We start from the raw sequence: 23,744 nt of genomic DNA on the forward strand, positions 1-23,744 counted from the left end.
TTAATTAAACATTAAGCACCAATAATTATGACCACCTCAAAAACTCCTAAATAAATATCATAAAAATATGATAAATATCTAAATATTATAAAATGATGTCCTGCAAATTTTGGTCAACCTTGGTCAATGGTAACTGGGTCAAATGTGGTCAACTATGGGACCAACTGCCTCGATTTTTGTGCCCGGACAAAAATTCTTGAAATATTAAGAAATTTTTACCATACTTAGAAATTACCATTTAAATGATCCATACCAAATTTCAAGTCATTTTAGCATGTGGAAGTATTTTATCTAAAATTATTATGCCAGTCTTTTTTTCCAAGTAAAAATATCATTGGTCTTGAAATTAAATATATGGATCTTTTGACCAAAGTTTTTAATTGAATAAATACTAAATATATATTTAATAATATATAAAATATATTTGGATGGTAGAAAATATTTTTGAGTATTTTTGAATAATTTTCTCCGAAAAATACCGATTTTACAAAATGGGAGAAAATTATTATAGGTATACATGGAATGGGTCCCGAAACTGGATATTAATATTCCAACCATGCATATTAATAAACTTTGAATAAAACTCTTTTTATTGAAGTGATAATGTATTTCGAGCGAAGAGTGAAATAATTTTGATATAGCACGAGACCTTTAAAGAATATTTCCGTAATATTCCTTTTTCTAGCTTGTCGCTTTATTGATGTTTGTGACAAAGATCTCAAAAATATCATGTCTTGATATTTCTTCTTTGATCATATTGCTTTAGAGATATATTTCATAAGAGATAAATTTTGATGATTCAGAATACTTGGAATATCTCTTTTATATTTATATATGTAATATAAATATATTTAAAAATAATTTTGCTAGTTTGACCATTTGACTTTGATTTGGATCAATTAAATTCAGGTTCTAATGCAGAGGATCTACGTGTAATTAAATTTTATGTTTAATCGTACAAATACCAAAATAAATAACATATCAAAAATATCCTTTCACTCTACATGAGGATTTGGCTTGTCGATATTTTTAGATCTCTACATGAAGAATTGACTTGTCGATTTCTCCAGTTCTCTACATGGACCTTTTGACTTGTCGATATATCGGTTCTCTACATGCAGATTGATTTGTCGATATCTCCTGGGACTTCTGTACAAGTTATTTTAGACTTCTCGACATACTTTCCAATATTCCTTGATTTGTGACTTGTCGATATCTGACTTAGAACATTTTTCTAGAACAATATTACTCAACTCCAAACTTCTATACTTTTCTTTTAAGCATGATCATGATTGATCTTCTTCCAGATTTTATTCTTTAGTTTGATGGTTGTTCATAGAAAAATCTCCAGTCTAATCTACTTAACATTTTTACAGACTCAAGAAATACAATTACAAAATACAATTAGATTTCAAACAACTTACCATTAGGTTGTCAAGATGACTTAGTTTTATATGTACAAGCATATTTTGCATAATAAATTATATTGATATTGTAGACATATAAGATTACCTTTCATTATATAAGACCTTTGTATCAACCAAATTCAAGTAATTATATTTAGTTTTTTTAATTATATTTTTGTTCTGGTCGAATATTATTTAGTTTTAGCCTAGATGGGTAATATGTATTATTTGTTTTAACTCGATGTCATTATATCAACCAATAAATTAGTTGTATTTAGTTTTATCCCGGAGGAATACGAATTAGTTGTATTTAGTTTTAGCCCATATGAGTACTATATATTATTTTAAACCATACCCGTAATATTTAATATTGTGTTTTAGGCTAATATAACAAATCAACTAACAATATTTAGTTTTTTTTTTATTTTTAATTTTAACATGGATCAATAGTATAATGTTATTTAAACCCGTATGAATAATGTATATTATTTTATTTTATCCCGGGTTGTCATACCTGCCAACCAATTATTCTCATTTTAATCTTGTTTTAGATCTGTTCAATACCATAATTATTTTGACCCAGGTGATTAGTATATATTTTTTTCTAGCAAAATACCATTATACATATTTAATTATTTTATTTAAACCGTCTTTTCAAGCAAGAGACCATTATATATATTTAATTATTTTGTTTTACACATGCACAATAACATAATTTTTTTGACCCGGGTCAATAATATATATTATTTTGTTCCGGATAAAAGCCATTATACATATTTAATTATATTTATATTTATATATGCACAGTTGTTTTTATCATTATAATATATAGAAAGTTAGAATTTTAAAATATTTCTGGTGGGATTCGAATCTTAGACCCCTTGAATAATAATTTTTAAGATTATATTTTACGATTTTCATCAATTTGATCTGAGGGCTCTCGATTGAACTTGCATAATAACCCGTGCGAGGCACGGGTCGTTTTCTAAATTTTTTTTATATACCATGCAATTATAATATTTTTAGTTGTTTTCTTATTTGTAAATGTTGTACAATATCTCACGTATATCAAATACAAGTTGATTGTTTATCAATGTGTATTATGTTCATAAAATTACACAACATTTCTAATATAGCTCATTAAGCAATATATATATATATATATATATATATATGGGTGGCAATCCATGGAGGGCTCCATCAGATAGAAATCCGTAGAGTACCATCATTAAAAAAATGTAAATATATAACTTATTTCATTTTTCATCATATATAGTTACAAATTTTAATTATAAAATTAAAAACCAAGTTACACAATATTTTTATTTAAAAAAATCATTGAAATTTAATGAAAAAGTTTAAAATGGTTTTGTAGTTAAATCACAGTAAAATCACATTTATCCAAAATTATACCACAATATAATCAAATTTAAAATCAATTATTTTTTTTTCAAATTTTAATTATTAAACATTTTATTATATTTAAATATAATTATTATTCTACATTCGCAATGATTTTGATGAAATTCTATAATAGAAACAAAGGTTATCTATGGTTCTCTATATGAGGGTTCTCTTTTCAAGAAAGACCTATATATATATATGTCCTTGTTTGTGTTGTATAATTTTATTTAATGAATCAATATAAACAGGGTAGTTAGTGCATGTTTGAAATGAAACTATTAAACTTAATCTTAGAATCTCGTTAGTATGTTTACAAAGAAAAAAACTAAAAATGAACATATATGTTGAATACAGCGTTGATCAAAAAAAATAAATTTTATTTAAATAAACTATATGTACTGGTCTATATTATTACTGAGTTCACTAGTAACTTACAATTAACTTACACAATTTAAAAAGATAAAAGATGCATAACTGAAGTCATAATGACTTGCAATTATAATATACAATAATATAAAATTTACACTAATGTTAATATAAAAGTTAATTTTAACTAAAAATGTTAGTTTTTCAAAATTCAACGTATGTATATATGAAAAAATGTTAATTTTTTATTTACACTATTGTTAAAAAGTAAGATTAAGTTGTATGTGTGTGTCAGCATCTAACTTATCGTATTTTACATTTCTTAGTAAATTACGATGATTTCAATTATTTATATGCTAAATATTTGATTTATGTACATATATAATCATTATTATCATCTAATGAGTCAATTGATTACTTAAATAACATGCATTTATAATTATTCAAAAATTAAAATTATGTAATAAATAAATTGCGATAATTTATATATGGTATTCACATTATCACTAACAAATAATTCATATCTATTTTTTACGCAACCGGGTATCAATCATGGTTGTAAAATAAAAATAAATTATATATTGTAAAGATTTATCATTGACATTCATGATTTTTTTTCAATAATTCGAAGGAAAAATTGTAATTATATCATTATTTAAACCGCTTTTAAATTTAATTCATTACGACTCTATTATTTCTTCATATAATAATTTGATAACATTGTATACTATTTTTCTAAAATTAAATATTTTTCAATTCGATAAAGTTTTATAAATATTAGTTGACCTGGATTAATCCTTCAAATTATTAAATAATATATATATTTTCTTTAAATAATATAGAATGTACTAAATCAAATGCTACAATATAGTATATATATAACTTTTATTTGAATAATTCAAAAAATTAAGATAATTCAAAATATTTGTACAATATTATCTTGATCAATGAATATTGTTTATCTAAAAAAATTCTTTTTAAAAAGCCAGCTTTTTAAAGTAAAAAATGAAAAATTAATCGATTTAATATATCATCGTAGTTTTAACAAATCTTGTGAGATCTCGTATCAAATTTAGAATATTTTTAAAATCGGGTCAAGTCCCAAAAATAATAATGCGCTTTCAGTGAAGTTAATAATTTTAATACAAATAATTAATCGACTTGATCCTATAAAGATCTCAAACATATTAATTTATATTAACATAAGATATTAAAAAAATTCACATTATTGGTAAGATATTCTCGTCAGTCTTTTATTTTAAATTTATTAAACGTGGAATGTGACGATGTTTATTTGAGTATTTTTTGAATAATGGTCAAGTTCTGATTTCAAATTCGAAATCAACTAAAAAGAATTGACTCATTATAATTCGAACTTATCTAAATATTTAATACCAATATAGATTATTTATATACAAGTGATTCTATTTTCGATATTTCCTTAAAAAATTATATATGTACATCTTAATTATTTTTTATAATAAAAAATATGTTAAAAATATATGAGATATATTTTCAAATTAAAAAATGATTAATAAATAAGATAATAATCTATTTATATATTATGCCTAACTTTATATCTGAAATTTAATTCTTTAAAATTAACTGTACAAATATTCAAGTAACTATTTTTTTTTGCGGAATTCAAGTAACTATCTTTAAAGTTAAATAAAATATTTATTTAGCACACTTACATATTATGTGTATGATAAAAAGCACATGACTATGAGGTTGTATAGGTGAATGAAATATCAAGTTCGATTCCCTCAAAATACATGTTTTATATAAATATTAAAAACATGGGTAGTTTAGTCTTTTCAATGGAACTTTTTAATCTCATGAATTTTATTTCCTTGTTCTCCTATTATATATAGAAGAGATGAGTATATATTATATTTATATAATTATATTTAAGAAATTTTTTTATATAAAATATAAAGTTGCCAAAATAAAGGTAACTAAAGACCAACAATCAAACTTTCAACTTTATTGTTCCGTTTTTAATATAACAGTATAGATAGATAAATATACATTTGCATTTCACGATATCAAATAACTGTAATTCTTTGGTATATTATAAAGGGTTTTTTTGAAAAATACCCAAGTCTAAAAATATCTTTGCAAAAATACTGTAATTATTTTTAAAAAAATTTCAAAAATACTTTTTAATTTGCAAAAATACGATTTTTTGGCAACTGGAATCAACTGCATGCAACCTTTGACGAGTTTCTGCAACTATTTGCAACTTCAAATCAACCAAAAAAACTTTATTCAACTATTTGCATATCTGGTTGATTTTGGTTTATTTCGTATTTTTGCAAAAAAAATCAGAAGATAGTAAAATCGTAAAAAAATTTAGAAAATTAGTATTTTTGGTAAATTCTCTTATAAATATACATATTTATGCTATAGTTTCAAAATAAATATTTTACTTGCAAATTTTATTAAAAATTTACACCATTTAATTTTGGTTTTCTATTATTCTCTACACACTTTTAAAGTTTAAAGTGAAGAAATATTTGAAAGAGCCCAAATAAAACCACCCGCCCTCACTCCCACTAAAAACGAATTCCCCAATTTGGAATCGGCTGGGGTCAAACTCTCTCTCTCTCTCTTACATATACCCTTAACTACCAGCAAATACATTCATACATATCTACACACAAATCTCTACTCTTGTTACTAATCGCTCCTTCTAGCACTCACCTCACGCCCCAAAACTCACATCTCCCCCAAATTCTAGGGTTTCTCAATTTCCCAATTTGGGGTTTTCTCAATCACTTCAAATCTCACTCAATTGTCAATTGAATTCGTGTTTTCATGGCGTCAGAGGACGGATCTGGAGAAGAAGACAAGAAAGTAGCTGATATGCAAGTCGATTATCCCGAAATTGAAGCTGAAAAAGAACCTGAACCAAACCCTAATCAAGAGGATTCTGTAATGGAAGATAAGGAGGAAGAAGAGAAGGAAAACGATACCGAAAAGGCGAAAGAAAGTGTCGAAAATGAGGAAAAGGAGAGCGAGAAGGCTGAAGAAGAAGAAGAGGAAAAGGAGGAAGAGGAGGAGAAGGGAAGTAAGAAGGGAAGTGGAGTGAAGACACCGGTGTCGAAAAACCCGAAAGGCGAAATGAGAGAGGCGACAATTGAAAGGCCTTCTAGGGAAAGAAAGACAGTCGAGAGATTTACTGTAGTTTCTTCACCTAGAGGTTCTGCTACAAAGCCCTTTTCGGTCGAGAAGGTAATTTACAAATTTCTCGAGATTGTTGCAGTTTTTTTATTTGTTTTTAATTACATTTGATTATAAGTTGATCTTTGTCTTTGGGTAATGTAGGGAAAAGGGACCATGCTTAAGGACATTCCGAATGGTATGCTTTTATTTTTATGTTAATAATTACTGATACTTGTAATTTTATCCCTGCATTTATGAAATTACCCAGCTTTTGGTTTACCTTCGTAAATTTACTGCTACTTAAAGTTATGATCACTTGTAAGCAGATTCTTTCCCCGCATGTTTTTTATTGTTAATTAATTTAGTTAATAATATGATCACTTATAAGTAGATTTTTTCCCGCGTGTTATTTATTATGATTTAGTTGATAAAGTGGCGAGCGTAATATTAAAGTTGTTAGTTGTCATTAGAGATATATTAGAATTTAGAATGTAAAATATGTATATATATGTTCAACATCCCAAAATTCAATTACCTACCAGTCAATTTTAAGCAGTAATTCTTGATTTGATAAACTGCCAATCAGATTAAATTTGAACTTCTGCGTTAATTACCCAAACAGGCTTTATTGAGTTTTATGGGCACATCATTTCATATATGCTACTAAAGTTTTTTTTTTCAGCGTGTATCTATATCACAGTTTTTATGTGTGGCTTCATGTCATAGTTCTTAGGTTTCAACTTATTCACAGATTGTTCTCGAGTTCTGTATATGGTTTATAGAACATAATTGATGTGAAGATCACGTATCAGGCTATTCTATAGGGGTTTTCTCAGCGCCAATATAATTTATTGAATAAATTATTTACTATATTTTACTTTTACAAGACAGTTGTCCAAACTATTGCTGCATGAATATTTATTCTGATGATTTTAGCCATCTATAAAGATATTGCATTCTTTGACACTGTCTTAGAAGATTTGGGTTTCTTTCAGTTTGATGTTAATTTTTTTTCAGTGGCCTTCAAGTTGTCAAAGGTAAAACCTGATGATAACCTGCAGCTTCTTCATAATATCCTTTTTGGGAAGAAGGCGAAGGTAGTATTTTATGCAGTTCTGTTATTATTGAAAAAAAATCATTCTAATAGTTATGCTAATTATTAATATTTCTCTAAATAACCTTGTAAATGTGTTTGTTCTCGTTAATCAAATTACTTTAAGATTTAGTCGATCTATTATAAGTTAGCTAGGTATTCATCACAACATTATATTGCAGGTGCACACATTAAAAAAGAACATTGGGTTGTTTTCAGGCTTTGTGTGGGCTGAGAATGAGGTAAGAGCCAAAGATCTTATATCTTGAATTGCTAAGCCTTTATTTTTGCCTGATCTTCGTAGATGGACTAGTGGAGTAGGCAAACACTCAATATTTTTTATGGCCAGGCTCAGGGAATTTTACTTTTCAGTTATGATTGTGTACTACTGCTTGTTTGATTATTTTTTTCCTACCTTTATCAGGAAAGGCAGAGGACCAAAATTAAGGAGAAGATCGATAAGTGTGTGAAAGAAAAAGTGCTCTTTTTTTGTGAGATCCTTAATATACCCTTTAACAAAGGCTCTATAAAGAAAGTGAGACTAGACAAACTGGGTGTTCAGAAACTAATTTCACTTTAACTGTGCAGCATTCTCAATTCTGACAAGTTGCTAACCGTGGTTTTCAGGAAGATGCTTCCGCAAAACTATTGGAGTTTCTGGAGTCTCCACATGTTACAACTGAAGAATTGCTTGCTGATAAAGAAGTGGTCTCTCTCTCTCTCTCCCCCCCCTCTATCTCTCCCTCTCTGTCACACGCGCACACACACAGAGGCAAACATTATCCCTATGACGTTGTTCTATTTTCTATACTAAAATTACAGAACATGCAAGCTAATTACAAGCCTGTTTCTCATTGTTTATTATTAATTGTTCTTGCTTATCGTTGAATCAGAAAAGTAAAAGGGTGAGGAGGAAGGCTAAATCCAGTAAGTCGCCGAGTTCTGTGGATGAAGCTTCAGGGGCATCATCCAAGGTGTGTTTTATGTTTTTGGCTTCTATTTACATTATTAAACAAGGTATATGAAGCTTTTCTTGCTAATTCCAAAGTTTTAAACAAGAGCTCATCTGCCTTGTTTGTATTACAAAATTTCAAGCCGTGTACCAAATTCAATATTTATTTAAGAATTTCTGCTAGTTGTGACCACCTTTAGTAGTTCTGATTTAGCCGCAACTAAGGCAGGCACATAGATTGAGGCTATGAAGTTATGATGTCAAATATCTTGTTTTTTCCCTCTAGGATAAACTTTTCAGTGCAATGTTTGTCGTTACCTGGGTAGCACAGGTGCGGCTCCAAGGTGCTGTCATCGCGCACTAGGTGCGGCCTGGTGCCCCACCCGGCATATTTCAGTATTAGACAGCGGAGATTCATGGTGGATATTGGAGGGATATCTTTTGTAATTTTTCTTTTAAACAAAAACAAGAATTAGACCCCCAAATCAGTTTGAACCCTTATTACAATACAGAAGACACATCGACATCGAGGGGAGGGGTTCCATTAACATCGCTGCCTTCGTCTTCCGTATATATATGTATATATATCTTTGATTAGCAATGATTTATTGAACCATGTATCTATTTGTTGTTTCTTTTTTCATCTCTTTCTTTACTGGTGTGTGAATAGGTAGGTCTTGTATGTATATATCGGTGAATTGACTGGTGTCGTGTTCTACGTATTATACTGTATAATATGTATAATTTATATGTATTATACGAGGCCCAGTTTTCATGTATTATATGAGGCCCATCCCACGTGTTTGACTTTTCTGTTGGTTTTTTTTTGATTTTTCAATAATTAGTTTTAATGTGGTGTGAAATTATTACTATGTGTTTTATTTGTCAAGACTTAAATATGTGACTATTTTGTTTCATTTGAATGCCATTTCTTGATTTTTGTAACAAATTATATATTTAAAATATACTCTAAAATTTTATTTTAATAGTTGCCGAATCCCCTCCCCCACCCGAATTCCCATATTTTTAATTTGTCCGAATTCTCGTATCCCCGCACCCCTGCTTCCAAAGTTGTTACTAATCTTACTTTAGTTATCAGCAATTACCTCATAGCTGCAATATGCATAAGATATTTAGGACAAACAATTAAATCTAGTAATGTCATAGAATTATGTGGAATACCCGGCAAAAATAATGCAACCGCAAAAAACCACTGCCCTTAAAATTTGTCAACCGCAGAAGAGAAAGAGTTTTATGGATCACAACAACGCAACCCATACCAAGAGAGAGACTAATCTCAATTTGGTATTCGTTTAAGTCTTCTAATTATAAAATAAAATATTGCATCACCTTATATGATGGAGTAAAACCCAGTACTTTCTGAACAAGTGAAAACCTACTATTAAAGGAAACTAGTTAGAAAGGAAATAAATCATTTTCATTATTTTACTGTAATCTAAGTTATTCCTAATAATATATTTATTGTATATAGTTAAACTTTATAATTATTAAAATCTAAATCCTAAATAAAGTCATGAAATAAATGCAAATTAATATTTTTAAGTTCTCGCTCCACATCCCATGTCCTTTGTTTTTCCGTTTGTTCGGATTTGCCATCATACTAGTATTAAACACGACACGGAATTGGTGGATTTGAGTCAGATTTTTCATTTTACCCTTTTGTTATTGTGTCGGAAATTTAATCGAAGGCTTCTAGATAACTTGTTTCTGAATTATCATTTGATTTATTACATAAGTACTTGTATGTAATTACGTCCATCTGATTTTATGGTAGGAAATATTTTTTTTTAATCCAGTACTAAAATTCAACAATTATATAAATTTTACATGCGGAGTTCCAAATTTTGGATGCATTCCCAAGTTTTTTTTTCTTTCTAGAACTATGAATCGGACGTTGGGATCCACGCCCAGACACCCTTGTCCAAGTCCCGGTAACAGTCTGTTTCATTGACCCCATTCTTTAGGTCTAAGATGCTAAGAATTAGTTACAGTGAAGTGGTTAGAATTCAAATATTTTTTGTGTAGTAACACAGTCCTGCTTTTTGTTTACAACTAGAAGTTACTATTTCAAAATTGTTGTCCTTTCGTTTCAACAAATTGTTAACACTTTCCGTTGTGGGATGTCCTGTACTCCTGTCCAATTGTTAACATTTCTTAATATATCATATTTTTCTTCACTAATTTTAGCTGGTGCCACTAACTTACCCACTTTTTCTTCTCTATTCTTTATCTTTCTTAATCTCCATGCCCCACCCAAATGTTAACAGTTGGTGGGACAGAGGGATTATATTTTAGTCATGTCTGTTATACGTGTTCCCAAATGATCATTTTTTGTTTTATGTTGTAACATCTTAATTTTAATTTTAGAAACAAATAAGAATTGGGAATTTTAAAGGGAGCTCGTGTGTGACTGCCTTACTGTGTGTATAGCTAGACATTCAGATTCAACTAGATGTGCGAATCCTTTCTGTTGATCATACATTCGTATGTTGTTTTTTGTATATTCATGAACCTAGTAACTGAAATATTCTCCACATTGTTTGACAGAAACAAAAGCTGAAGTCTGAATCTGAGAAGAAGAGGAAGCGCCCTTCCAAGAATGCTGAAGATGATAATGATGAAGTTGAACACTCGGAAAGCAAAGATGCTTCTCAGGATGTTGATAAGGACAGTAACAGTGATACAGTTTCAAAGGAAGAGAATGAGAGTAAGTCAGAAGAAGAGGAAGAGAACAAGCAAACTAAACCAAAAACGCAATCGACAAGTAAAAAGAGTTCTATGAAAACAGCTAGTAAGACTGATTCTGGGGGCAAAACTGTGGACAAATCCAAATCTGTTAATAAAACCACCCCTACAAAGTCATCCAAAGCAACTCCAAAGTCGACTAAGAAATCAACCATGTCATCTGCCAAAGAAAAAGCTGAGAAGACTGATACCGATGCAGCTTCTGGTTCATCTCGTAAATCCAAGGTGCCTTCTGCTAAGAAACAAAAGTTTGAAAAGGAACATGAGAAGGACCAAACTTTATCTGCAAAAGAGAAGACCTCTAGCAAAAGAAAGTCTTCTGCAAAGGCACTTGCAAAAGATCAAGGTATGTTATATATGGATATGTCCTTCGACCTTGCTAGTCAATATGTTTTGTCTTAGTTTTTGATTAAACAAGTTAAATACTTCTCTAGATGGTATCTCCATATCAATTGTTCTCTTCATGGAACAGTGAAGAACTACCAGGTTTGAGAGTTGAAATTTTGTAGACTCACAAGATTATTGACATCACTATTTTCTCGATCATTTTTCAGTATAGAGGTTGTGATGCATTAATACCAATTCTCACGTTAGATTATTAAGAAAATGTTCTTGTTCTCTTGATGACCAATTCTGCAATCAAGGTTTGCCGGATCATCCTCTTAGTTTAATTTTAAGTTGGCAAAAAGGGGAAAAAATACAAGCTTATTTGGCGATGGAGATGATAATTAATTAGTGCATTTCGACTTTTCAAAAAAAGGTGTATCTATATAAATTTAATATACTACAAAAGAGGTTATGTTTGTTCCGAAAATAGTGTCTCTTTACTAGCGGGACTCGGGCGTTCTTACATAATTAGCAAAAAAGAGGCATTCTTGCACATTCTTTTAACATCCTACTGTATGATATCACTTACTGCACCATGTAATTAGCACATTCCGAGTTTCTCGTAAGGCGAAAAGTGTATTGATAACTCCCAGTTATTTACTAGATGTAAAAGACATGGCAGTGGATTTTTTTTATCTTACGAACTTTGGGTTTTGCAGTTTATATTTTTAAGAGAATTTTCTGTTTATCAGTTGCTTGGGTCTGCAATATTTCTTGTATGCGTTAATATTTTTGTCAATTTTGATGGCCATAGGAAATGGAACGTCTAGCAAAAAGGCTAAGCCTGAGCCCAGCAAAGAAGAGATGCATGCAGTTGTAGCAGAAATTCTGAAAAAAGTTGATTTCAATACTGTATGTCCTCTTGTTTTCAGTCCTTTTTATTGTTTTTCTGTAAAAGAAAAATTGTACAAGGTCTCATGGATTTTAACTAACAATTACATCACTCCCGTTTGTGCTCATGCAGGCAACTTTATCTGATATACTTAAACAGCTCGGTAAGCTATAGTTGTTATGCAAATGCTTCATTTGTGCTTTCATTTTTACCATCTAACTCAAATTTTTTGATTCTATTAGGTGCCCACTTCGATATAGATCTTATGCACAGAAAAGTCGAGGTAAAGTCAATTATTACTGATGTTATAAACAACATGACTGATGAGGATGATGACGGGGAGGAAGATAGCGGAGAAGAAGTCGAAGGGGATGGAGATGATAACAATGCTTAGGTGACAGGGTGGCATAGAGTTCAACGTAAAACTTGTGCACGTGCCGCAAATAAGATTGTGTAATGAGTCAATAGGGCAGGTCCTAACTGTACAGGGGTTTTTGTTAGCGTGAATGATGTGTTGGACTTTCAATTTCATCTTCCCTTTTAGATGAAGACCCCAGAGTAGGTCTGTTTGTATCAATAGATATTAGTTTCCGTAGGTACCTTATTGTAGATGTTAAGTTGTTCTTTTGTCTGTCTTAATAGCTCGCCCTCCCTTTTGGTAGCTGTACTTAATTCTGTTTAGCTGATATTTTCATAAATTTGGCATCCATGTAGAATTCTGTTGGAGCTATACTGAATGAAGTTGGGATTAAGAAGTAGAACAAGTGTCACTTGTTTAACCCTGTGATTTTGTTTTTGGAAGCCAGAATTTGTATCAGATTTAATAAATTACATTGAAAGGCACACTTCTATATCTCCTTTCTCCCCTTAATTTGCAAATTCATGTATCTGACAAGGACTCCTGTATCAGAAATCAGAAGTACGTGTGCAGGTTGAGTTTGCAGATTGAATGTCACGCTTCAGCTATGCTCCTTGCTTAGCTGCTTACAGGTGTGTGTTCAGTGTGGAAATCTGTCTGGATTTACTGGTGGTTTTAGTCTGGTTAGGGCTGGTGCCACTTTGAGTTGGCATATAGTAGTATTCATGTGCCCATGATCTACCCGTGAACAATATACACATTTAAAGTTTTGTTTGTTTTTTAGTAGTATAATCTGATGACATTGATATGGTCAGTTCTTTACTTCTTTTAGATGCAGGAGCCTGAACTGTTTTAACACTATAGTTCTTTTTTCCGGTAATGGCACTTTTCGGTCTGTACAACAAGTTCCTTGGTGCTGATGCAGTGTCTTCAACTGTTTCTTTCAGTATATTAATGCAACTCCGCGACACCATGCCTTGTTTCAACTGAATTGCAATGTTTCCGCAACTTCATATGCCTAATTACTGTACCTCTTACCCGGAATATTTTTCCATCCAGTAATACCTGTCAACCAAGATTACCATGCTTGGTTTCAGCTGAATTGCAGTGTTTCAGCAAGGTCATATGCAACAATAATTAAAGAATGCTGCTTATATCAGTAGATTTTCTTTTCCATCCCGCAATACCTGTAAGCTGAGAAGTTTACTAACGGTAAATATAGGCAGGTCAGAGCTGCAAGAAAAAATATATTATTTGTTTATCTACGTATAATCGAGTAACTAATGATTTTGTCCATCTTCTTGGGCATGTGTGTAGCTTAACCTGGGTAACTTATAGCTGTGTTCTGTGTTCAAATACAACTATACAGTGATGCTGGGCTGCTGGCCACCATATAATGCTGTATGTATGACTTTTTTTGTTTAATAGCTAATTGCATGCACGGCTCTTTTGCTTTATCAATCAAGGTGAAAATCAGGCATCATGGTGTTTGTTTGAATAATGTGTACTAGCAGTTTGGTTGATTAACCAAATTTGGATGCCAACCTTACCAAACACATCACAAGCCATCTTCTGACTAATTATGTTTGGTTTGTAACTAGTAGCCTACCACTATTATTATGTGACATTAACAGATTCTCCCAGAAAAAAAATAGTTCAAATGGCCAAGATCCAAATATGTAGCATCCCTTGTCCCTTTCATGATTATAATCTTCGTCAACCAACACTTCCAAACTTCAATATCTTCTAATCCGTGCCTCCTTATTCCCTATATAAACTGCGCAAACTCTTGCATGAATATATTAATCTTGTTTACCTTATTTACTACACTCTAAGCATCAGCTGTATCCTCTAGTGCTTATTACAGGTTTGTTAACATTTTTGTTCTCATGCATCATCTTACACTATCTAGCATTTATGATATTTTGTTTATCTTAACTCAGGTTTTCAAAGTCAGGAGGTTTTTGTCATGGGAAACGCTGGTATTGATCTGTTTGAGCTAGTGGTCAAGCAAGGCGAGCCAACGCTAGTTCCTCCTGCAGATGACATTGAAAAGGGTCTATATTTTTTGTCTAATCTTGATCAGAACATTGCGGTAATTGTTCGTACAATTTACTGCTTCAAGTCCGAGGAGAAAGGAAATGAGAGTGCTGTAGACGTGATTAAGGATGCCTTAGCAAAGGTTCTTGTTCATTATTATCCGCTTGCTGGGCGGTTAACAATAAGCCCGGAGGGCAAGCTGATAATATATTGCAGTGGAGAAGGTGCTGTTTTCGTTGAAGCAGAGGCTAATTGTACTTTGGAAGAGATTGGTGACAATACAAAGCCGGATCCTGTCACTCTTGGAAAGTTAGTTTATGATGTTCCCGGGGCTAAAAACATACTAGAGATTCCTCCTCTTGTAGTCCAGGTAAGTTACTTTTTTCTACTTTTTATTTTTGTAATCTATTCCATATTTATGATCAAACACCGTTAGTTGTCTCATACCCAGTGTTGAAAGTAATGACCTGAAACAGAGGGAGAGAGTTATAATATACGCTGAAGCGTATCAATGCTAAGCAGTATACAAATTCAATTTTACAGGTGACAAAATTTAAATGCGGAGGATTTGTTCTTGGATTATGCATGAACCATTGCATGTTTGATGGGCTTGGTGCAATGGACTTTATGAATTCGTGGGGTGAAATTGCAAGAGGCTTACCCCTGATAGTGCATCCATTTCTTGACAGAAGCATACTCAAAGCTAGAGACATACCAACAATTGAATTTCCTCATCATGAATTTGCACAAATTGATGACATTTCAAACACTGCTGAGCTCTACAAAGAAGAAATGCTATACAGGTCTTTCTGTTTTAGTCCTGAGATGCTTGAATATTTGAAAAGGAAAGCACTAGAAGACGGAACAATTAAAAGATGCACTACATTTGAAGCCCTTTCAGCATTTGTCTGGAGAGCTAGAACCCAGGCCTTAAAATTGAACTCTGATCAACAAACAAAGCTCCTCTTTGCTGTCGATGGAAGGTCCAGATTTAATCCACCCTTGCCAGTAGGTTATTTTGGCAACGGTATTGTGTTAACAAACTCCATTTGTAGTTCAGGGGAGCTCGTGGAGAAGCCATTGTCGTTCTCAGTTAATTTAGTTCAGGAAGCAGTTAATTTGGTGACAGACGGTTACATGAAATCAGCTATAGACTATTTTGAAGTTACTAGAGCAAGGCCTTCTCTGGATGCAACTTTTTTGATTACTACTTGGTCTAGGCTATCTTTCCACACCACTGATTTCGGATGGGGCGAGCCTGTTCTATCAGGGCCTGTTGCATTGCCAGAAAAAGAAGTGACCTTGTTTTTGTCACACGGGAAAGAACGTAAAAGCATCAATGTGCTTCTTGGTTTGCCTGCTTCTGCAATGAAGAGATTTGAAGAATCAATGAACATTTAAATTTTAATGTTAATATGTTGGAAGATACTTGCTGCAGTATTATTATATTATGTAATATGTACTATATATTTTTTTCCTACAATTTGTTTCATGGACGATGAAGACGTTTTCTGCTATGTAATTTTAAAGAAATTGATCATAATATATGATTTTCATATTATGATTGCCGTGCCTGCGCTCATTGTACTTTGAAAATATTGTAATATGTATGGCACATACAACCAGATTAATATATTGCAAAGTTACAATTAATTTTTATAATTTAAAATTATTGTTTAATAGGAGTATATAGGCAATATTCTTCTTCTTTTAGGGATATTGTTATTATTTAATTATTTCTCTCATGACTCTTTTTTTATTAACGAGATGTACGAGCCGACTAATTATAATAAATAACGGAACAGGCACACGGTAGGGTGATCATCAAACTAACAAACAGAAAAACCGCCCGCACCGCCTCACATGTAAAACGCGGATTTTAATTTTTTTAGTTCGGTTGCGTTTTGAACTTTTGATAAATCGTGTGGTGGGTGCGGTTTGAACTTTTAATATTGCTGACTTTTGAAGGTGGGTATATGGAACAAGGAAGTGTATAATTATTGATAGTTCATAGATAACACAATGCGCAATACAATGAAGTGCATATTGAACACAGCACAGCTGCCATCAGAGTTTAAGCTAATTCATTTTGATCAACCTAGAAGTAGTGAGCAGGCCATACGAACCAAAACCTTTACCCAGACCTTCTCTTTTACGACGAGTCGTAGTCGGACTAAAAGAACCCAATGACTCCTGTAGAAAACCACATGATTTAGACCTCCACAAATGAGTGTCATTAGTACTTTCTTTGTTATCCATCTCCGCTAACACTTTGTAGAAAAGGTTAACCTCACAAGGAAGCAAAATAGGACCGTCGCTGATGAAACCGTATTCCATTTCTGCATCTTCGAGCAACATTTTAAATAATGGATGATTCGCGTACCTAGTCTTCATCACAAATCTTTGTTTCTCTGCTCCTACGTACACCCAAAAACAACCAGCTGGAGCAACTTTGAGCTTTGGTTTGCTCCTCTCTTTTGTTGATACCGGAAGGCTAGTAAGCGTCGCCAATGATTTTCCACGGCTTCCGGGGAAGGATCGACAACGCTCCCATGTTTTGGTAATGAGATTTTTCTTTCGGTTGCTACCGTTAACATTAACACTGTCCAGGTCCATGAATACGTTTTTGCTATAAATATAATCGTAGCATGGATTCTCGTATTCTTGAAATGTACGCAGACGTTACTCTAAATTAATCGTGAAAACCCCGAGTTTCGAGATGAAACAAGCAGTTAACGAAAGAATTTAGAAAACATATATAAACCATGTAGTGTATAGAAGACGAGGTCTGAATTTAAGAGCTTCTTTGGCCAATTGACTGGCTTATATAACCCTGAGGGGGGCTATGTTGTAAATTACAATGACAAGTCGTTAATGTTACCGCTTATCACATTTGTTCCACTTCAATTATTTGGGAAAGATTGGGTTGAAGATTTGATAGTTAATAATTTTATAATTATATTAAAGCATTCGTGCATGCTTCTTGGTTTCATTATAGTCACATATAGTGCAACGAACCGCACTTCCGGACTATTAATTCTAAATCAAAACTAAAATAAAATACAATTTACTAATACGAAAATCTATTATAAATGTGTCTACTACAAAAGCGCAGCTAACGGAAGCCCAAAATTTAATATACTCCACTCCTAAGTCCTCGAACTCCAATGATTTCCAACTCGAATCTTATACGAAACCTGAAATATAAAAGGAGTGAGCTACAAAGCCCAGCAAGTACAAATTGACTAACTATTTAACCAGAAAACAATGGGTGTTTTTAATAAAACAAATTTTCTCAAAACGATAATAATTTTGTAAAAACAATTTCTAAAATAAATCCAACCCAAAGTTTTATATTTTAAAAAAGAAGAGATCAGATTTTTATAACAGATCAGAACAGAGTAAAACATAACGAAACGATAATTCTTATAAATACCACAGTCTTGATCTACGGCCACATTTTGCCAGTAGCCGGCATCTAATTCTTATTCTTATTCTTATTCTTATATACCACACTGTGCCAGTGGCCGGCATCTAAAGTTCAATAATTACGCGCCCTTAATAGGTATCTAAAGTTGCACACTCGTGCGCCTACTAAGGGTATCTAAGGCTAGTTCCGGAACTATAGCGTAAATTACGAACGGGTTCGAAAACGTAGAGACTGGATTTCAAAAGATTCTCGTATCTTATTTCTTATACAGTTCGAAACAAAATTCTTTTATCTTATACGAAATTCGAAAATCAGAGTATCAAAACTTTTCCGAATATAAAAGCAAGTCAAAAAAAATACTTACCCCAAAGTCTGACCAGATCTGAATATAGTTTTTTTGACCCTCTAAACGACGTTATCTTGAAAAACACGAAACACGAAAGTTGAAGATAACGAAAAGATCTCTCCGAAAAGTCCAGAATCACTGAATTCTGACTTACTATGAATTTTCTACGAATTTTACAAGACTGCTGATTTTTGCTGAGAAGAGCTTACGAATTTTATTAATTAAGGCGGGGAAGACGAATAGAGTGTATTTATAACGATACAAAACCCTATTTCTTAACTTACAAGTTATCCATATTATAATCTGATCCAAATTTTAGGCCCAATATTCTAACCCAATTTTAAATCCTAGTCCTTATCTAATTTTAATCTTTTTTATTTTATTATTCTTTTATTAATCGAATTCTAAAAAATTACGGGATATTACAGATAGGATCTGCTCTAATTGTGTTTTAGTAAGGAAAAAAAACAGTTAATACGATTTTTTAACAAATAACTCGAATTCATTGTTCAATTTGGTAGTTAATTATATAGGATTAATATTTTATTTGAGATACACACATAATCACAATTTTAATGGTGGGAGCTAGCTAGTGTTATCAATGTAATTTTCTTTGTCATAGAATTCTTTATTTATAATGTTATTTTAACGGCAAGAAAAGTGAAGGCACTAATTATCGGTTAAATAATCAAGTATATAATACCTAGCTTCCTAGATAAAGGTGGCTTGAACTAGATTTAATCGGTGATATTAAGTAATTAATTAGAACTCTGCGGTGTAATTTAACTGAATTCTAATTTAATGAAAATATTAAAAAGCAGTATATCATAAAATTGAATACAAATGAGTTGATATATTTTTTAACTGGCACTTTAATGTAAATACAAGAGCCTTGAAAACAAAGAGTTCCGGTAATAGTTAAGTTTTTGTCCCCCTTATGTAAGGTTAAAAATTTGAGTCATATATTGATGAGTTATTAAAAAAATTACAAGGTGCTCATTTTAGTTAAAATTTAACATATATCATTTATAAAAAAAAAATATATCAAATTTTGTGAATAAAGTAATTTCCAACATTAAATAATGGCGAAATAAGTTTGTTATAACCCAAATTCGGTTTAAGTTAATTATACTTGTAATTCTATGTCGTGATTGTTGTTGTAACATTTTGTAGAACTATAAAGTATTGACTGTAATCTCATCTGGAATGGCATGCCTCACCACGTCCAGCTTGTTTTAGGTGAAGGATATATTATATAGGCGTGTGCGTGGCTATAGCTGTATTAATCAGTGGGGTGCTGCTTCTGCACAATTTTCTGTCTTTCGAAGAGGGAAATTAAAAAAAACCCGGATATATAAAATTAAGACACATATCGTCATAATTGATCGCGTTACTTGATTTTTTCACTTAAAATCGTTTAAGTTTAAAAAATACTCTCTCCATCTTATTTTAATTCTTATATTTGATTTTCATTCAGTCAAATTGATTAAAATTTGACCAAAATTTATTAATATTTTAAAATTGAACAAAATAAAAAAATTACATTATCAGAAAGTAGATTTAATCTACTTTAATATATATTTTTTAATTTTTTAAAATAATAAAAGAGTAATATTTAATTTTTGTTCAAAAAATGATCGATTCGCCTTCTATAAAAGGATGTGACAAATAAAATGGGAGGGAGAGAATAATATTTAAATTTGCATGGGGCATGCACCGGGGCGAACACAGGATTTCGAAAATAATTTGTCACATTATAATGTAATATTGTCCTTGGTTTAAAAGTATATAATCAGACAAAAAAATAGAAAATCCAAAAGAAATATCAATAGACCTTTCATAAACACCTTATAAATTCATCCTTTAGCATTTCCATTAATCAAATTAGAAATAAAAATGGTTAGATGGAAAATGAAAATGGAGGCCGTATTTTAGTGCATGTTTGGCAATGTGTTCATTTTGCTTAAATGAACACAACACCCATTTACAGTTTTTACTGGGGAGAGCATGAGCCGGTTCGACTCGGTTTTCGGCTAAAACCGGAACCACAACCATATATATTTGGTTTTTAAAATTCAAAACCGCAACCGCCGGTTCGGATTTGGTTTCAGTTTCGGTTTAAAAAACACCGGTTCAGTTCCGGTTACAAAACCGATTACAAATGTAATAAAACAAACGAAAATACAAATGAGGACATGGTTTTAGAATCGTAACATTAAAACTTGTTTTAGGAGATAGGTTCATACTCTTCCATTTATTCTCCATGCTTCTGCTTCTTCCTGCATCATCTCAAAAAATGCCTCTGGTGTCAGACCCTTAATTAATTGAGGGCCTGGTCCCTGGCAAGATATACAGATTTGTGAATCATACCACTTGTGATGTATTAAGAAACACACACGCAAGACAATGCTGAAGTCTGAATAATAACTTCAAGTAATTGACGCCATTAAAGAGGTAACACAGTTCATTTTCCTCGCCTCCCATTATAAACCAACATTCATAAAAATAACAGTAAGCATAACAAGCACTAGTTGTAATATATTAAGAAAACACAAATTAACAACATCAACAGCATACATCTAGTTCTTACACCACATGTTAGAAAATGGAAAGTTTGATGCATATTTTATATATGTTCTTGATATGATTTCCGGAAATTAACACTTGGAGATTGTTCCTTGATATGAGGACTTAAACTTTCATATTTGGATCTAAGATATTTTCTTAGTGGAATCCATGAATATATTGAGACAAAGTTGCTTGTTTGAAATGGGTTATGGGGATTTTGTCCCACATTGGTATTGTAAAAGAATGAAAGGCATATGTCATAGCCTATTTGTTTATTCAATGATTTAACTCAACTCAAATAAGGATGTAATAAGTAAATAGTGGTCCTATCGTCCGAGAGATCTCTCAGAGTAACATATGTCAAAGGATTAAGTAATATTGTTCTTCAACAGACTTGATAGACTTGATGACTTAATTCACTGGAAGAAGCTCAAGAAATTGATCAAGCCTCAGTGATATAAATCAAGATTGTGGATTTAATCAAGTGACAGAGATCTCGTCAGGGTATCAATTAATTACAAGGATTTAGTCTGAAGAAAATCAAGAGTATCAAGGTCAAGGCATGAAAAAACGTCACGAAAGTTAGTCACTCATGAACCAGACAGTACATCGAGTGTCAACATTGAAGTGGTGGAATTGATTCATATTTGACAGTGATTTACAGAAGATTTTCAAAAGAATAGTTGCTGCTCAAGATTAGTATTAATTCTCTATTAATTAATTAAGTCATATAAATTAATTAAGAGAATAAATTAAATCTGCAAAGATTAATTTATTGATTAATTAAATTAATTGATTAATTAATTCAGAATTATTATTTGATTAAAATCTGTTTTAATCCAGCAAAACTATCTTTTGTATTAGCAAGACAATCGGTATGACTATGCTAGTACATTTAGATTGTCTTGCCGAAAGTCTTACCAGTTAAAAGGATTGTCATGCTGAGCCAAATGGATTGTCTTGCCGAAAGTCTTACCGATTCAATTGAAGTGATTTGTTTACAAAACCAACATAAACAGATCATTTTAAAAAGCAAGCATTGAATATCAAATTCAGCAAAACACAGAACAAAAGAAACCTGCAGAGAACTTATTGCTCATTCACAGATCATTTATTTCTAGTATTTATTGTTAAATCCAATCCACTAGAAATACCTTTCTTGTTCTTGTGTAACTATATAGCGGATCGAAATCCCTAGAACTTAATCTCAAATCGCTTTTAGCATTTGATCTTTTTATTGCAAAAATAGAAAAAGTTCATGTCGAATTTATTCTAGATTTGTAATAATTGATTTGAGATTAAACCCTTGTAAACGATACCGTTGTTGTAACACCTTTCAAGTTTAATAATAGTTTTATTTAACTTGAATTTTGTTTCACTTTTTTATTCCACATTTTATTCGATTAAACGGTATTGTTTGTATTCAACCCCCCTTCTACAAACATATTGAGACCTAACAATTGGTATCAGAGCCTTCTGATTAACGAACAAATCAAGATCCTAGACTTTTGTGATTCTTTCACTCCTTGAATTTTTTATTTACTCAAAAATTCATAATGACTACACAGAAAGTTGGAACCGTTAAAATTCCACTATTCGATAAAGAAAATTATGTTATGTGGAAGAAGAAGATGCTATTATTTTTACAAGTTGCAAATTCCAAATATCTGGAAGTGTTAAAGAAGGGTCCAAAAATTCCGATGGTTATTGAACCAGAGGTAATAGACAATGATGTGGTGATTACCAAAGCAAGAACTTATGTGAAAGATCCTGAGAATTTTTCTCCTGCTGAAAAAGAAGAAGCCTCCCTGGATACTAGCCTTCAATTAATTTTAGTAGATTCCCTTGATCCCTTGATGAATAGACATGTGATGAACTGTAAAGATTCCAAACACATCTGGGAAACTATTGAGGTTATTAATGAAGGCACAGAGGAAGTTAGGGAGAACAGAAATCCTAACCTCTGAGTATGAATACTTTAAATCCAATCCAAGAGAAGGAATCACTGAAGTGTTTGAGAGCTACAATGCATTGATCAACAACCTGAACATTAATGGTAAATACTATTCCATCAGGGAGGTCAACAAAAAGTTCATTTTAACACTGCCAACTCATCTCGAACATAGAATCACTGCCATAAGAGAAGCAAGAGATCTGAGTGAGATTTCTTTGGAAAGGCTCTATGGTGTGTTAAAGACTTATGAGTTGGAGCAGATTCAGCAGAAGGAAGTTTACGAGAAAGGAAGAGTGGCCAGCACGTCTACTGCTCTAGTAGCTGATGAACAACAACAACAACCACAATATCAACAACAATCTCAACAGTCAGAAAGAATGGTACAGTCTTCCAAGGTTGAAGAAAATGTGATAGTAGCAGAATTTGATCCTCCTACTACAAATCAATCAGGAGATGATTTTTATTCCTTGGAAGAACTGAAGCAATTGGAGGATGAGTCAATGGCCCTGATTGTCAAGAGATTCTCAAATGTCAGATTCAAAAGGAATCCCAAGTTCAAGTACAAGTCCAACTACAACAGATTCCAGAAAGGTGGATCTTCATCCTCTAACACCAGCAGTGGTGGGTACAAAACAGGGATGGTTGATCGAAGCACCATTCGATGCTTCAACTGC

The 23,744-nt window shown here is 31.8% G+C and overlaps 3 protein-coding genes across 3 annotated transcripts; 2 read left to right on the forward strand and 1 right to left on the reverse strand.

Moving 5' to 3' along the window:
• Positions 1-5,724: 5,724 nt before the first annotated feature.
• LOC141682466 (DEK domain-containing chromatin-associated protein 1-like) lies at positions 5,725-13,236 on the forward strand. The gene is made up of 11 exons (XM_074487163.1): positions 5,725-6,413; positions 6,507-6,540; positions 7,362-7,441; positions 7,620-7,679; positions 7,862-7,972; positions 8,065-8,145; positions 8,331-8,411; positions 10,958-11,501; positions 12,297-12,394; positions 12,507-12,537; positions 12,617-13,236. The coding sequence occupies exons 1-11, from the start codon at positions 5,997-5,999 to the stop codon at positions 12,766-12,768; spliced, it is 1,689 nt and encodes a 562-aa protein (XP_074343264.1). The 5' UTR covers positions 5,725-5,996; the 3' UTR covers positions 12,769-13,236.
• A 1,171-nt stretch (positions 13,237-14,407) lies between these two features.
• Positions 14,408-16,333, forward strand: LOC141682467 (omega-hydroxypalmitate O-feruloyl transferase-like). The gene is made up of 3 exons (XM_074487164.1): positions 14,408-14,599; positions 14,676-15,142; positions 15,316-16,333. Exons 2-3 carry the CDS (start codon positions 14,702-14,704, stop codon positions 16,171-16,173), a joined length of 1,299 nt encoding a protein of 432 aa, XP_074343265.1. The 5' UTR covers positions 14,408-14,599; positions 14,676-14,701; the 3' UTR covers positions 16,174-16,333.
• A 518-nt stretch (positions 16,334-16,851) lies between these two features.
• LOC141686124 (auxin-induced protein X10A-like) lies at positions 16,852-17,388 on the reverse strand. The gene has a single exon (XM_074491180.1). The coding sequence runs from the start codon at positions 17,386-17,388 to the stop codon at positions 16,852-16,854; it is 537 nt and encodes a 178-aa protein (XP_074347281.1).
• Between the last annotated feature and the right edge of the window lie 6,356 nt (positions 17,389-23,744).

This window comes from Apium graveolens, chromosome 9, assembly GCF_009905375.1.
Source record: "Apium graveolens cultivar Ventura chromosome 9, ASM990537v1, whole genome shotgun sequence".
NCBI classification, from domain to species: Eukaryota; Viridiplantae; Streptophyta; class Magnoliopsida; order Apiales; family Apiaceae; genus Apium; species Apium graveolens.

Excerpts from the sequence above, each read along its gene's own strand:
- LOC141682467 (XM_074487164.1), top strand. The coding sequence starts at position 14,702 with ATGGGAAACGCTGGTATTGATCTGTTTGAGCTAGTGGTCAAGCAAGGC. Across the intron at positions 15,143-15,315 it reads TTCCTCCTCTTGTAGTCCAG|GTGACAAAATTTAAATGCGG; the intron begins GTAAGTTACTTT and ends TCAATTTTACAG.
- LOC141682466 (XM_074487163.1), top strand. The coding sequence starts at position 5,997 with ATGGCGTCAGAGGACGGATCTGGAGAAGAAGACAAGAAAGTAGCTGAT. Across the intron at positions 7,680-7,861 it reads TTGTGTGGGCTGAGAATGAG|GAAAGGCAGAGGACCAAAAT; the intron begins GTAAGAGCCAAA and ends TACCTTTATCAG. Across the intron at positions 11,502-12,296 it reads GGCACTTGCAAAAGATCAAG|GAAATGGAACGTCTAGCAAA; the intron begins GTATGTTATATA and ends TGATGGCCATAG.
- LOC141686124 (XM_074491180.1), bottom strand. The coding sequence starts at position 17,388 with ATGGACCTGGACAGTGTTAATGTTAACGGTAGCAACCGAAAGAAAAAT.